This window comes from Anomalospiza imberbis, chromosome 11 (assembly GCF_031753505.1).
Source record: "Anomalospiza imberbis isolate Cuckoo-Finch-1a 21T00152 chromosome 11, ASM3175350v1, whole genome shotgun sequence".
In the NCBI taxonomy this organism is placed as follows: Eukaryota; Metazoa; Chordata; class Aves; order Passeriformes; family Viduidae; genus Anomalospiza; species Anomalospiza imberbis.
In genome coordinates, this window is record NC_089691.1 from 19,687,116 (window position 1) to 19,703,667 (window position 16,552).

Genomic DNA, 16,552 nt, shown 5'->3' on the forward strand with positions numbered 1-16,552 from the left:
TTAAATAGCTTCTGAGCTGAAGATAAGCATTGCTTGATTTTCCTCTTGATATTCCTCGTGCTTCTCCCTTGTCTCTTCCCTCAGGAAAGCCTCAATCCAAGTTCCCCCCAAAGCAGAATGCCAATTATTCCCTCAGGTTTGGCTCCAGTGGCTGTCCAGGCATTTCTGCAGCACAGGAGCTACAGAACAGAGCTACAGAACAAGGAGCTACAGAACTCCATAAAATTATATTCTAGGTGGTGAAACCATAAGGGAATAAAAAGAATTTAAAGTAGTTTGAAATATAAAACAATAATTTATTTTGCTTCATTTTACTTGTTAACGTTTGTAGCTAATGATGATTTCATGAAACTGCTTTTATAATTCAATACATTCAAATCTATAAAGCAAACAGTTACTACCATGGGCTTTTCAAATTCCACAAACTGTCTTATATAAACAAATTAGCTGTACATGCACGTTTCTTCAATAGGTTGCAACATTTGCAAACATGCTTTAAAATCCTTTAAAGCTGCATAATAGTGTACTTTGCCTCAGGCTTTTCAGATGAAACCTCTATACTTCTTTCAGAAACCTTAAAGAGAAAAATGTTTCAATGTTGAGCATAACACTAAAAACTGCTGTTTGATAAATGTTAAATATTACAAGAGAATGATTCTGAGTTTAAACCTTGAGCTAAGTATTGATAAACAGCACTCTGTGTAGAAGTGAACAGCAAAATAACATCACAAAAAATGGTTTCACAAACAAAAATACATATGTGCAGTTGCTCCTGTGGGTTTCTTGCATTTTTTTTTTTAGGTAAAGAAAAGCACGGGTACCTTTTAATATGAATATAGTTTAAGCAAATTACCTGTGTAAGTATGGTTAATACATTTCTGATATTTAAACACTTCATGTAAAAGGTAACAAGTAAAAAAGTACAATCAGTACTCCAAAAAGCACTGCTAATATTGCCTTTGAAGGAGATGGGCAAGCTTTCTCTCCACTGCAGAATGGAGATCCTGGCACCCACAGTTGTAGAGTTCAGTATTTGAACTATAAACTCAGTGACTGTATCTTATATACAAAAATCTTGCCACATTGAACGAGGCATGGATTCCTACCCCACTGGTAGTGTTTTATGTACATAATTTAGCGCTGGGGGTTGATTATACAGTAGTCACTGACAGGAAGGAATTGTACACCCGCGTGCCGTCTGGTGACTTTGTTCCGTGGGTTAGCAGTTCTTGGATTGTCATCCAATTGTCAAATATTTTTTTATTTCTCTTCTTCATCATTTTTTTGTGGCTCAGTTCAATGATGTTCATCTCCTTCTTCTCCTCTGCACCTTGCTGTTCCTTTAAGCACTCCAACCTGCTCTGCATCATGAACTCCCTCCGCCTCCTCTGCTCCTTGGCTTTCACCAAGTGCTGCTTCCTCTCCTCCTTGCTCCAGTACCGGCCCATCTTCATCTCACTGATGGCATCGTCATCCGTGGTCATCCCACTGCGCTCCTCCTTGATCTTGATGGCCCGTTCCCTCAGCAGCCTGTCCCTCACCGGCCTCTTGGTGATGTAGCGCGTCCCGTCGCTCCTGACCTTGACCTTCCACTCCATCCTGGGCTCGCTCTGGCCCGAGGCCAAGTCCTTGCACATACTCACCAGGCTCATCTGGCTCTGTGCGTATTCCACGGCGGATTTCTGCTGGATCAGCTGCATGTAGCTCTGGTAGTGCTGGGCATGGGCAGGGATGTGAGCGTGTTTGTAGGGAGAGTGGTGGTAGGGGGACACGTAGGAGCCCGAGGCCTTCTGACCATGAGTGGGGCTTTTGCTGCCGTCGCCGCCTTTCCTCTCCTTGCTCTCCAGCTGCTTGCCAGGGTCAGGATCTTTAGCAGAGGTGTGGCACTTACCAGCGCTGGATTCATGGCTCTCTGAGCCGGCACACAAATTCTTTTGGGAGACATTATAGGCCACTGCCCCCTCGTTACCTTGACAGCTAACGCCTTCCGCGGTTCTGCGCAGGGAATTGTCGGGGGAGATCTCCAGCGTCAGCGGCGTGCTCCGGCAGCTCTCGCCCGTGTTGTAGGCACTCGAGCTGTCCTTGTCGGACTTCTCGGGCAGCTCGGTGATGTCCGAGAGCTCGTGCCTGCGGACGTCGATGCTCGTGTTGTAGTTTCGGAAGCCGCTGTTGTGCAGCATCCAGGGCTCCCGGCACTGCTCCTTCAGCTGCTGCATTTTGTGCGCCCTCACGATGTTCAGGCACTCCAGCTCGATGTTGCGCAGTTCCTCGTTGAGCATCTCCAGCTCTCTGTCGACGCTCTCTTGGTCGCTTTTGCTCATCTCCAGGGTGCTGTTGTGGTAGTACAGACTGTAGGGGTTGGCAGACTTCACCTGGCATTTCAGCTCCAGCAGCTCCCGGAACCGCTCGCACTCATCCACGGGGATGCCGAGGAAGTCGACATCGGTGCAGTCAGCTGAGATGAAGGACTCGTTGCTGAACTGCATGTCCCCACTTCCCAGGGTGTCGTGGCTGTAGGTCAGCTTCTTCTGGCTCCCCAAGGTGTTGGAGGAGGTGGTGTGATCGTCCCCATTGTTCTCCTGCTCGGAGCTCTCGTCGTTGCGAGTGCTGTCGTCCGTGCGCCCCACGCCGCTGTCCTTCTCGTGCTGGTTGGACAAAATCGTGGCTGTGTCTGTGGTGCCTCCATCCTCCTCGTGCTTCTTCTAACAACAGAAACAGCAGGACACAAAGAAAAATTATTGCAAGCACATGAAGCATTTCAAGGTGTTTATTTTTAAATAGTTCTCCTAATCCGTCACTTTTTACACTTCCTGCATTTTATAGGGAAAGAGTATTATTAAGGACTCGGAGAAAAGGTGACCAAGCCCTCAGCCTGCTGTGGATGTCCTTTGCAGAAGAACCTGAGGTCTGAGTTTCACCTATGCAGCAACAGTGGTAGAAGTCACATTTTCAAAATATCTCTTCTCCCACTTAGGTGCACAATGATATCCAGTTGTCCTGCAGTGCCTAAGTGAGAGCATGACTCCTCACAACATGGGGATGGGCACAGAGGATGCAGAGTTCTAGAAAAACTTTAGGAAAAAAGTCTAGGCAAAAACTGAGAAACTGCTTTAATCATAGCAGAATGATGGAGAATGTAAGCCCTGCATCTGTGGCCCTGAATAAAATTTGTAATGTAAAAACCTTTGCTTTGCCTTTTTCCTCTTGTACAGATCTTACTTCAGTCATTTTCCTGAGTTGTCCATTTGGATTTCCAGGTTTTGGGAGGCTGTTTCCAGTCTGTGTGTGCACATCAAATAGGAGATTCTGTAAATCAGCTCTCTGCCTGCTCTACCCACCACACACCCAGTACTCCTCTCAGTGACCACAGTGATAAGTGATTTCCAAGAATTGTGATCATGTTGTAAGGGACAAAGCACAACAGGTACTATTTTAAAACATCTTGGTCCCTGAGTTGAAGCTGTGAATAGCCATGTAATATCTTGATTTTACAGAAAGTCCTTTTTTTTTTTTTTTTTTTTTTGCCTTGATCTCAGTGTCACTTGAGACACCAAGTGTATTCAGCCAAGCTCAATATTGAATATTGAGTGCAGTGGGAAGTTTGACAGCCCTGCACACCAGAAGGGCAGTACCTGCTGAAGCATGCTGGCAGTAAATTGCATTGCCTGGTGGTGCTGTTCCTCTAACATGTCCATGTGCAAGTCATCCAGAAAATCGTTTCTGTCATCATCCATCCATCCCTCATCCAGCTGTGTGAAAAGGGAGGGAAAAAACAAACCAATCGTTGTCAAAAGAATGAAGACTGACATAAATTACTGCTTTTCTTTGTAGACAGTGGTTGGGAAATCTCAGGAGATTCCTTGCTGTGACAGTGCTGCTGTGTCTTGGGAAGGAGCCAGTCCTTGTGCTAAGTGTGGGTATTGACTGTGCTACCTCCTCTCACAGCTGCCTCCATCTCCACGGCAGGGTTTTATCTTCAACAGCCCTCTACATATGAAAAAAAATCTGTCTTTTGATCCGTGGAAATACTTGTGATAGTTGGGACAGTTTTGGGTTGTGCACAACTTGATTAAGATGTATAAAAACACTCCAGAGCCCAAAGCTCTTGTGAGGCAGCATCAAACACCAGAAGGAAAATCTGGCTGGGGTCTGTAGGACATTTTTACTCCCATTCCCAATTATCCCCATGGGAAAGATCAGAAATATCCAGGCTCAGAAGACAGAGATGATCCTGACCCTGTGTCTCCAGGTGCACTGGCAAGGGCTGCTCCCCCAGCACCAGGAGCAGAGTCAGATCAAACAATGGTGCTCCTGGCTGTTTGTTCAACACCTTTATTGTGCTAATCCCTGCTCTACAAAGGGATCCTCTTCAACCTTTTATTGCAGCTCAGGAGACTTCTTGACAGTATTCAAGTACTTTAAGAGACTGTGTATGAAGGGCTAAATAATAGGTGTTTTAATGAATGAATAATCAATAGCTATAGGAATTAGAGTTCAGCATGTTCTTCAAAACTGTGGCTCAAAACCATTCATAATGCCTTGCACTGATGTTTGTAATAGCACTGCAGTACATATAAATCACCAGATGTCTTAGAAATTGAATTTTAATATAAAATATATATGTAAGTACCGTGACTGCTGAATTCCATTATTTTATGCCATATATATATATGTGCAGTCAAAGTGTATAATATGGTTTTAGATAGATGTGGTAGATTTAGACAGGTTAAACAATTTGAAAGAACTGCTTTCTACAAAACAGCAGGTGTTTTAATTAAGACTCAGGTGAGGGTTTTTTTGTTGCTACTGTACCTGAATTTCTGGTCTTGCCACAAGTAAGGAGATATTCTTGCTCTCCTCACTGGAGAGAAGTGCCACAGCTTCCTCTCGGTTCTGCACCTCGATGCCATTGATCTTTAAAGAAACAACACCACCATGAAGGGTTTTCATAGGGACCCCTGGATGCTGCTGTGCCCAGCCCCATGGAAATGCTTGGCTGGATGGCTCCACACACACATCCCCAGCCTTGTGCAGAGAAGTGCTGGGCCAGTGTGGTGGTTTGGACATGTGATGCTGTTCCACCCCCCTGCATGGCAGGTGCAGAGCCTTGTTAGGAGGGCAGGAAATGGAGTTCTGGGGTTTAGGACACTGGAATTCTGGGGTTTAGGACACCTGGGGCGCCTCCCACACGTACCTGGATAATGCGATCCCCTTCTCGCAGCCGCCCGTCCTTCGCTGCGATGCTGTTGGGATCAATCTGCAACACAAGAGACCTCTGAGTGCTCTGCAGGTTTGGGAGCTCAGTATTCACTTCCCCTCATTTCCTGGGTGGTGCGTTTCAATGGAAGGTTTTAGATTTAATGATGAGTTTCTTTCCCCAGATTGGTGCAATTAATTTGAAATGGTTCTGCGTAGCGAAAAGGTGTCGCTGTATAAAATGCTACTTTTTTCATGGAAAGGGACAAGGAGAGAGAAACGGGCCCCAGATGTTTGCAAATAAAAGTGTGTGGGGTTTTTTTTGTAGTTTATATTGTTTCAGGAATAATCAAGAATAAAAATTAAAGGGGGAATATATGAAAATACTCTGAAGGCATCATCTGAAATAGATCATTGTTAATATAATGAAATTTGACTTCAGTGGGAGCAGGACTGCACTCAGTTTGGAGAAAAGGAAAATAATTAGATCTCTTCCAATTATTGCATTTTGGCTGTTTATCCAACATGGTACAAATGGAGGATAAATGTCTTAACTGCCCAAGAACGCAGCTGAAAAGACAAATAGTATCTTATGGAAGGCAGCTCAGTCTTACCTCACTCACATAAATACCCATGTCATCTTCATCATCCGTTCTGTAACAGACAGTGAGGCCAAGCTTGTCCTGGCTGTTCACTCTGTGTAAATCCACTTCCTGAGGTTTTGGGAAAAAAAAAAAAAAAAAAAAAAGAAGGAAAATATAGAAAATATATTGTCAGTGAGAAACTGGTGACTGATGGAAGCAATTTTTCAAATGCAATGAAAATATTTTGCTTAAGTGATATAGTGGATGTCTTTTGATTTCACTTGTAGACGAGGTTAACTTACTGAGCAAAACGTGATTATATGCATACAATCAATACCTGGGACATTTTTGACCCTTCAATCAATAAGAAGTCATTTTGAAAATAGACCTTCTATTGATCTTAAGGAAGAAAAATTACCTATATTTCATGTAGTGCTAAGACTTCAAAGGCGAAAATACTTATAAAGTATGATTTCAATATTTGTCACAGCTGATACATATTTCCTAATAAGCAGCGTAATTCTCTGGCTTTTCAGAAAAAACTAATACTCTATTACTTTAAATTGTATCATTTTCATGAAGTCATCTAATAAATTTCTCAAAAGTGTGACTGAAGATCAATATATTGTCAGCAAAGCATTTGCTATTGGTAATAGAAACATAATAAGCATTTCAGTATCTTGCAAGTGTTTGGTTTCAGCAGGTCATGGTGGTCTCATTAATCTCGGAGACATTTAACCCATCTTAAAAATGCATGTTCTTCCTCCACGCTTTTTTTTCCCACGAGGAATTCCTGAGGTTTATTTTCTTTTTTTTTTTTTTTTTTTTTGTCTTCTGTGTTTGCTGCTGCTGTGTGACACTGGTTGGTAGGAAGGGTTGTAAAATCCATGGAGATAGCCCCAGGCTGGGGGATGTTCCTGGCTGGTGACCATCCCTGTGGCATCTTTCAGTCTTGCTTTTTTGCTCGTGAGGGATATCCCGGGGGTTTAACGTGTTTAACCCACCGGCTGTGACTGCTGGGCTGGTCCTGAGGATGCTGCCGTGGGGAGGACGGGTTTTGCTGCACACACAGAGGGCTGAAAGCACCTGGAGCTGTGTTTTTACCTCCTCAGGTGAGGGGAGTGAGTGAGGCTTGGCAAGGTCCTGCTGCTCCTCAGGCCAGGCAGATCTGGGCTCTGCTGAAAGGGAAAAGTGGGAGCAGCCAAAGGGACACAGAAGATCCAAGGGCTGTCCCAGCCCAAGGCAGACCCTGCACCCTCTATTTGTGCTTGGACCTGCCATTCCAGAGGAAAAGTCCTGACAACACAGCTCCTTCTTTCTGGCATCTCTGCTGCTGTGCCATTTGGAAGGGGCAAGACAATAAAACAAGCCGATATGAATAATTTATCGGTGTGTCTAGCTGACAGCTGCCAAGATCAGCAATCTCGTGTTATTTACTTGTCAACATGTGTAATTTCTTTTTTTTTCCCCCCTAAAGAAGCGTAGCTGTAAATGTCAGTGACATTTCAGCTGGTATTTAAGTGGATTCAATCAATAGTATCCATGGTGAACTGCTGTGCTTTTTTCCCCTCCTCTTTTGTTACTTAAAGGTTTGAACACAATGCTTTAATAGTGGGGTTTTCTTCACATTTCTAAAGCTTTGGAGCTTTCTAGAGAGGAGATGCAGAGTCTTCAGAAGAAAGATGAGACAAAGTGGATTCTGTTCTGATCTCAGCTGATCCTCCAGAATGTCACTGCAGTCAGTGGGTTTATCCTGCATTTACCCTTGGATGGAGTGAACTGGGGGTGAGGTGGGAATTTGTGGATTGAGCCTAATTCAGGCCCAGAACGATTCCCATACTCCCTGCATACTTTAACAAAAAAGTTTCATGATCTTCAGGAATGCTTTTATATTGATTTGAAAATGTGGCGAGAAATTTCTAGCGGGGCTCATTCTACTGCTTGCCATACTGTCAGTGAAAAAAAAAAAATAATGTTAAAAAACCCCCACAAAACCAAAGAGAAATATATGGAGACTTTGACCATTGCTTAAATAGATCCTGAGTAACTACAAACTCTTGGAGTGGAAGGAAAAGAGGGAGCAAGCTGTTATTTTCATTCTTACTTGCCACATGTTTTTACTAACAATAGGTGTTTTTCCAAGAGTGTACAACTATAAAGGCTATGATAATTAAAAATAAAATATGGGTTTATATTTAAATTGTACCATCTGAGATGTGACCTCTGATATACTGGAAGGTAATAAATCATCTGGTAAATTAAATAATATATATTTTGTAAGGAAAAGAGCTATCTGTTGTTTAAAAACACACAGAAATAAAGCAGCAAGAAAAGCTAGAGCAGAAAAAATTTATAGAGCAGGTGTTAGAACCTGAATTTTTATGAGTAATTAGTTGACAGACTTACTCTTGAGTACAATCCCTCTAGTCCTTGGTAGGAAGAGAGAAAGTGGATTTGATGCTACCCAAATATTATAATTTTATGAACTTAAACATAGGAACAGCTGCCTTCTGTAGGTCTTTGCGTCAGTGAAGTTTTAATATAATCATAAAGGTTTGAAATATTTGAGAGATAAAAGTGTGTAATTCCAGTTGGAGTTGAAGAATCAACACCAGAGTCTTCAAAGCAGAGGTTATTTTCCATATTCAGAGGCAAGTCTGTGTAATGCAGAAATACATGAAAGGGGAGAATGGAAAACTGGCACCTGCAAGTACAGGTATTATGGCAGCTTGAGTAATTGTACCAGGAATTAATTAAGCAGAGGAAAATTCATGTGGGCCTGGAGGAGTTCAAGAGTGTAAGCCCCTGTGTTTGCAATGCCACAGGACTTGCCATTTCTTACAGTTCTGTCTCGGGGGCTGCACTCCTGGGCAGTGGAAGGGACACGCTGAGGTTATTCCACACCTGGTCTGCAGCCACAGAAAGCAGCTGGCACACAGAGTGTGGGAATGCTGGGGCTGGGTTAATATCATAAATGTGAAAATTCTGTCTATGACAATTTTTACACTCGCAGATAATTCAAATCTGCTTCTTCAGATCAGGTAAAAGTGACATTTTGAGAGATGTTCAAAGGAGGATTTGGATGCTCTTTCAAAATAGTCTGTGCAAGAGAAGTGTCTGAAAGATTATTGGCTCCTCATCAAATGCAGAGCCAAGGAGGGCTCACAGAGCTGGTTGCTGAAATCCATCTGGCATTTACAGCAAGACAAGAAGAAATGAACATGCCCTGTGACATTATACCTGCAACCACTCATCATAATGAATTAGGAGCAAGTGATAATAGTAAATTAACCTCTATAAGCTCAGAAGATCCTTCATTTGCAGAGGATTATTGAATTATTGTACTGCTGATTTAGAATTATGGCCTGCCTGCAAATTTATAAAAATCAGAGTCCTTCCTCTAACAGAAATGAGCAGTAGAGATCTGAAATGACAGCAGTGGGTAAGAATAGTTCAGTCACTCAGAAAGCCTCACCCACAGCTTGCATGGTCAATGCTCTGTCCTTCTCCCTCTCTCTGTAAGATGTGGTGGACTTTTTTTCTGTGCTGACCTCTGCCACACCTGACCAGCAGTGTCCCCTTTTTTGTACTTCCTTTTGCTAGGTTTCACACAGAAAACAAAGTCAGGGAAATAAATATAAAGAACTATTTCATTTTATACTGCATAAGGCCCTTTCTACTTTTTAGCAACTGACCCTGTTACAGCAGGAGGGAAAATCTTCATGCTTTCTTGAACCTAAGAAAGTAATCTTTATATTTGTATTTTCATATCAAAGTGGTTTTCAACACAGGTAAATGGAAAAGAATCCCACCCTTTCCCTTTTCAAAGGAGAAAAGGCCATAAGCCAGATTTTCTTCCCAAAATTCTCTGCTCTAGAGAAGTAGAACTCTGCCTGGAGGTTTCTGTGGCAGCCCAGCTCTGTGATGGGAATTCTCTGTCAGACCATAGAGGCTGGACCAGCTTTAATCACCAGTGGTGCTGGGGAAGGCTGAAGAAAAGTGTTTCTCACCCTGATGAAAAGGGGTTTGGGATGGCTCAGTAAGATAACTTGGAGGATGCCAGGCTCTCTGCCAAGCAGATGGGCAGAGCTCCATAACTGAGACCTTTCTCACAGCACGAGGTGCTGAGGCCAGGCTGAAAACCTCCAGAGAGCTGAGGCAGGACAACTTTTCAGTGCTGGCTTGTGAGCCAGATGAAATGTTTTACCACTTTTGCATTTGTTCCAAACAGAGAACATACAAATATTTGTGTTAGAAAGTGCAGCTGTGAAGCTTTTTAAACCTTTCCATATTCAATCACTGCCTGAAGCAGGCCTGCTCGGGCTGCAGCTCTTTGTATTCCCAGACACAGCAATGCCTTGAGAAGCTCCTGATCTGTGCAACTCCCTGTGGAGCTGGAGTTTTCATAGACAAGAAATATATTCACATAAAAGATGCTTTGAAACGCTTTGTAAACCAGGATGGAATAAAAATTGCAGAGTGCCTGTGATGGAGCCTTCTAATTCACATGTTCAGAGTCGCCTCTCACCTCCCTTGCAAACAGATTATTGGAGAAGTGAAAGAAAAGTTTCAACCAAAGTAGCAAAGTACAGCAAAGGGGAGAGCTTGAAACCCTGGCACTCGCTTTTACTCATGGTTTCCTAAAAGCAGTGGAGTATTAATTTCAGATCTTGAAGCACTTTTTTGTGCTCAGTGTGTTCATCTTTTGCTGATCAGCTGTTGTGGTTTCATGCTGGGAACACTGGGAGCTGTGCACTGGGTGGGCAAAAAGCTCTTTGAACGAATTTGGTGTCCTCCTTCAGCCTTTTGACAAGAATGCTTCATTTCTGTCCAAGACGGAGCGAGAGCATCGGAGGGAAATTTCTCAGCAGTAGCAAACATTTAATGTAATTTTCATCTCCAAGCTTCACTGGCTTTCAGCTAACCATTCAGCTGAGTTCAGTTCTTTTCTTGGAAAGAAAGACCTACATACAAGTTGCGTTTTGGGAAGGGTGAAGACAGAAAGTCAAATGGGAGGGAACAGGCCCCTTTTTGATGTAGAATGTTCTCCTTTGTAATGTGAGAAAGTTCCACAGACAGAGCCCTGGCTTGGGCTGTGTCTGACAGCTGGACAGACTTGTTTGAATAAACATATTAATGCATAACACTGCTGGGGAATCCTGGAGTGACATTATTCTTCCTTTATGAGCCTGAAATGACTTCTAGCTGGGCCTCTGTGAAGAATGAATGTACTTTTAATTTATAATAAAATAGGAGTTCACGATTTAGTTCCTCTTTACTTGTGGCATGGAAACTTCAAAAGAAAAGAAATGGTATTTATTTATTTTTGTAGCAGAGAATATATGGCAGTTACCTCTGAGTCATCAATTTTAAGACAAATGTTGAGATAAAACCGAGAATACAATTTTGGTACCTCAGCAATACTGCCAGCATAAATTCCTTCCTATGGATATTTACATTGGAGGTTTGTTGTGAACTTGGCTATTTCACCTTTTCTGTCTTGTTTGCTTGTTACAAATCACTAACCAGTCAGTTATAGACCATAAAAGTTTAGATGAGGAGCTTCTGATTTAAATTCCAAGCACATTTTATAGACATAGAAACCCAGAAGGCTGACTTGATGGCTTTCTTACTTTCAACATTCCTGCTGCAGTCAATGAAACAGTGCCTTTGTGGTCTTTTAAAACATATCTATCAAAAGGCAAACAAAAAAGCAACCAGCCAGTTGAGTCCCTGTTAGCACTTTGACCTTACCATTGATCACAGTCTTTACAATTTGAACAGGAATCTTTAGTGGTTTTTAAGAAATACTATTAGGCTACAGAGACTTTCCTAATGTTCATCTGCCTGTGTTACTGAGCTGATCACCTTTTGCCATCAAGTACTATATCAATGTCAGAATTATTAATATTGTGGTTTAAGGCATATTAAGGTTTGGCTACTGGAGTGTGTTTGTTTTCAGCTCAACTGGTTGACCTTCTAATGGAAGCTTAGAATTTATCCACAATATTAGATTTCCTAAAAAGTAGATTTTGGAAAGATACTGGTAGAAAACATTGATTTGTTCTACATTTTCCTTTGAGACTGAAATCCATATTGTATTTGTTTTTATTTAAGAGAAAAAAAAAGGCCCTTGTTTGAAAAGTAAGGCCTTGAAGTCTGCTAAGTAGCATTTGTTTTACTGGCACTTTGATTTTATCCTGCCTTTGATTTATGTTTGTATACAGAGATGAATTGCTACCAGATCCGCAGAATTTGAGAACAGCTTGCAAACTTTTTATGGGGTTTTAGTCCTTGATCCTGCAAACACTTTTATAGAAGGAAACAACCTGGTGCTCATGGAAGGACTGAACTCTGCTCCCACTGAAGCTGTTGATAAATCTGCACTGATTTCAGCACAGCTTCAGGCAGGTCAGCACAGCTTGCTGTGACAAATAGGTGTTAGCAGGACCAGGATCTAAGAAATCAAGAGTGCAAGCCAGCTAAGGGCATAAAATATTCTCTTACTGATAGTCTTGGATAGAACAGCTGGGTCAGACATTGCTGGCTGTATTTAAAGCTATTGGGATATTTTACTACTGTTTATTACAAATAATGAAAAACACTTCACTGGGTCAGTGCTGCTTAAGTATCTTGCAGAGCCCAACAATTTCTGTGCCGTACCTTGAATGGTTGGGAGCAGGCTATTAAAATTAGGAATGAGAAAACTGAAGATGAACTTCTGATGAGATATACAAGCACTAAAACCAAAAGTGATTTTTAAAAATTTGGCAGGGAAAAGGACTTGCATACTTTCATGACTGGTTCAACTTTTATTATCTGTAATTTCATATGTATACATATGTCACTTAAGTAATGAAAAAGGGTGGAACAGCTTAGTATAGTGGCAAATCTATTCTGGCCTTGTCTTGTAAACTTAACACACTTCAAAATTACATGATCAAGAACATCTGTTTCTCAGTCAGGAAACATTTAAGGGAAACTCACACATTTTTAGTGTGGTTATGTGGAACAGGTCCTGCCACTCAGCAGAGCCTTTCAGATTTTCAGAAAGCTTAAATCAGCACACTTACACGGTATTTAATTAAAGGAATCAATGACTTCATTATTTATGTTAATTTGTTAGCTGATGATCATCAGTGCCTGGCTCACGGTTCAATGGAGTGATAAAGGTATCAGCAGCTAGTGAACAATGTTGTCACAAACATCTGCTTTGAAAACTCTTTCCACTTTATGCAATTCAAAGACCTTGAGGTGCATATGGAAATGAAATAGTTACTCAGATTAAGTACCTCTAATTCCAACTCATCCCGGTCCATTTCTTGATGAATTCCTCCCATGTAGTCATTTGGGTCATAGTATTCATGCACGGATGGATGGCTGGAAGAAAAGGTAGTTTTTAGGACAGCACTCAGGACTTCAGTGGAACTCGTTAATGCATTCCAAGCTTGCAGGGGAGATGATGGAGTGATCCCCACACTGAGGAGCTGCATGTGGTTATTTCTATAAGCTACACCACTCACCCCGTAAGTGTTTGAAATGAAAATTCCATGTATTGTAGGAGGACAGCCTGCTGCTTTTTACTGCTTGAGCTCTCCCACACTTGCACTGCCTTTACTTTGGAAGTTGTAAGCAGTGTAATGCTCTTATGATCACTGTTTTCTGTGCTGGATTGTTTTATCTGCAGTGAAAGTAAACTCTGTTTAATTCTCTGTTAAGTAGATACATGGCTGAGGCTATTTATGTAACAGCATCTGCTAATTGGACAGGGAAGTCAAGTTGTTAGAGGCAGGCGAGATTAATCTGAATGGAATTGGGGGAAGTGAGAGGAAACACTAGGAAAAAATGACTCTGCTTTCACGGGCTGGGTGACAGCACAGCCAGAGAGCTGAGTGTGGCCCTGGCATGAGAAAGGCTGTGAGGACCCAGAGGAAGGGACCTGGTGATCCAGCAGATGGGGTTAATCATTAAGGAACAATGTGGAACTGATAGGGCTAAGGTGGAATAATGCATTGCAACCTAAATTACAGAATAATAAAATCATGGGACAGTTTGGGGTGGAAGGCACCTTAAGGAAAATCTCATTCCACCCTTGCCATGGGCAGGGACACCTTCCACTAGACCAGGTTGCTCCAACCTTGGTCCACTAGACCAAGTATCCAACCTGGACACTTCCAGGAATGGGGCAGCCACAACTTCTCTGGGCAACCTGTGCCATGGCCTCATCACCCTCACAGGGAAGAATTTTTTCCTAAATGATTCATCAGGAATGAATCTTTGCTATTTTCTAAGTGCACTTGGCAAGTCAGAGGTACTAAAAGCCCCTAGTGCAGGTGAGGTTGGGAGGTGCAGTGTCGAGGCCCAAGGAATAATCATGTCCTCTCCACAGGCTCCTGTTTGTTCACGGCAAGCTCAGAGCTCCAGCCTTTTGTCAAGTATTTCCACTAAATGGTGCTGCTGTGCTTGAATTTTGAGTGGGCTGGGAACAGGTGGCTGGAACCACCCTTTGAGTATCAGCAGGGTCATGAGAGGAACAGACACTGCCATGGAGCGGTCCTGGCTCAGTGTGTGAAGGTTGCTGTGCTCTGAAAGTCGCCCAGGGCAGTGCAGGATCAGCGTCTGTTTGCAGCCAAACCCCATTTCCCAGGAGGGCAGGCAGGGATGTCTGGAGAGGTGCCCTGGGAGGGTGGCTGCTCTCGCCACGTGCAGGATCGCCTCAAAACCAGGAATTGCTGTGGTTTGACCAGATCAGTCCTTCACACACAGCAACTGAGAGGGTCGGAATCCTTTCCATTCCCTGCTCCCTGTGGAGATGCGTGGCAGGATGACAGGCAATCTGCAGGGGCTCCTTGGGGAGCTGTTTTCCTCTCCAACAGCATGTGAGGGCGGGGGGTGTGTGCGCCAGGAGATAATTGTCATTTGTATTTGTAAGTACAAAAGCATCAAATTACCATTAACAATAATTAAAATTTGATTCTAAAACATCCATGACAACACTGGTAAGTAATTCTAGTCCCAGAAAATAACTTATTCGAGTAACAGCGCTGCAGGGTTATAATAAAGTAATTAATACACTGGAACAGAATGTAGCAGCTCTTAGCATTACACAATTTATGGCAGCCATAAAAAATAAAGTTAAAACATAAGCAACCCAAAGAGGCAGTGAGAGGAATTACAAAATGCAATAACTTTATCCATCAAATGCCAGCAAAAAAAAATGAGCTTTATGAGGCCATGTTGTGACTCAGTGGCATTACTCATGTGAGTAATGTCTCGCTAACGTGTAGGAAAAATGAAAATCCAGTGAGTTATGGCTCAGCGGTGGATGAATCCTGGCTATTTCTGGGAGTACATGTTGTTTACATGTTTCTGGGAGTACGTGTTTATGGCTCAGTGCTGGATGAATCCTGGCTACTTTCTGGGAGGACATGTTTACCAGCGAGCGAGGTGAGGTTGTGAGCTCCTTCTAACACACCACGTTACGGAACACAAGGATTTCTGTTTACCAGCGAGCGAGGTGAGGTTGTGAGCTCCTTCTAACACACCACGTTACGGAACACAAGGATTTCTGTTTACCAGCGAGCGAGGTGAGGTTGTGAGCTCCTTCTAACACACCACGTTACGGAACACAAGGATTTCTGAGGCTCACAAAGCATCACTTACTCTTCGGGCAGCAGGTAGGGGTCCAGCCCGGGGACGGGCGGGGTGGGCGAGCCCATCTTGCTGAGGGCTATGATGTGCTCGAAGGTGATGTCCGTCTGGGTGCCCACGTCCACCAGCTGCGGCTCGTGGGCCTTGGCGCGCGGGGCCCTCCGCAGCACCTGCACCACGATGGGCTCCTTGGCGGTTTTGAACGCCTCCACTGCCTGCTCGTGGGTGGCTTTGGATAAATCCTTCCCATTGACCTGCAGGAAGAAAGCAGCAAAGCTGTCAGGGACCCAGGCTCAGCTCCCAGCCATCCCAATGACGCCTCGAGTTTTAGCGTCCGTATTTTCCAGGTTCTGCACTGCATTGGTATATAACTCCAAACATCAGATAAAGTGTCAGCAGCTCTCCTCACAGCTCAGGCACACAGAACAATCCTTTTCCAGCCCCAGAACCAAGGACACCGCTGCAGCTTCAGCCCAAAAAGTGCAAACAGCAGGGAATGGAGGAGAGCAAACTGGGAGGATGGGACTGCATCACCTGAGCTGGAATTGGACAATGAACCCCAATATGGAAATGGACCAGAACTTATAAAAGTGTCAAAACTCCTGACTCTGAGTCCATCTTGGGTCCGTCATGGGCAGAACCACGGCCAGCCTCTTCTAGTGCCCAAGGTGTATCCTTTGAAGGCCTTTTAATAAATCCTCACTTTACTCTTTTAACTCTGTCCAGCCTCCGTTCTAGGTCAGCCTCTAGGCATCACCAAGGTGTCAGCAGCCAGTGCCAGGATCCATCCCTACAACCTTGTGCATCTCTCACTTTCCCTTTTTACTACAGTAACTTTACAAATCCTCTGCTCTGCCTTTTATTTTGATAGATTTTACTGGGCTTGCTCTTTGAGGTGAAGTACAAACTAGCACCCCATTTGTTTCTTGCAGATTAGAAATCCCTCAGCCCTTGTTCAAACACAACAAGTTATTGATTCTCCTGGCATTTTTCTAATTTTGGTTTGCTTTTTAGACTCTTCGCCTTTTTGCTGAACAAAACCAAATCTACAAAACTATGTGTTTGTGTCTGATAATTCTTTAGATGAAACATGATGGTCGTACTCAGTCACAGCAATAAGA

At 43.2% G+C, this 16,552-nt stretch overlaps 1 protein-coding gene across 2 annotated transcripts in view; it reads right to left on the reverse strand.

The window, feature by feature from the left end:
- Window positions 1-275: 275 nt before the first annotated feature.
- PDZRN3 (PDZ domain containing ring finger 3) overlaps window positions 276-16,552 on the reverse strand; it is a 131,192-nt gene continuing 114,915 nt past the window's right edge. For both annotated transcript variants that reach the window (XM_068202297.1, XM_068202298.1), the window contains 7 exons: window positions 15,444-15,685; window positions 13,073-13,160; window positions 5,811-5,909; window positions 5,195-5,257; window positions 4,813-4,914; window positions 3,633-3,749; window positions 276-2,702 (listed from right to left, as the gene is read on the reverse strand). In XM_068202297.1, the coding sequence (XP_068058398.1) occupies window positions 1,152-2,702; window positions 3,633-3,749; window positions 4,813-4,914; window positions 5,195-5,257; window positions 5,811-5,909; window positions 13,073-13,160; window positions 15,444-15,685 (2,262 nt within the window). In that variant the 3' untranslated portion in view covers window positions 276-1,151. The remainder of the gene's footprint in view (window positions 2,703-3,632; window positions 3,750-4,812; window positions 4,915-5,194; window positions 5,258-5,810; window positions 5,910-13,072; window positions 13,161-15,443; window positions 15,686-16,552) is intronic.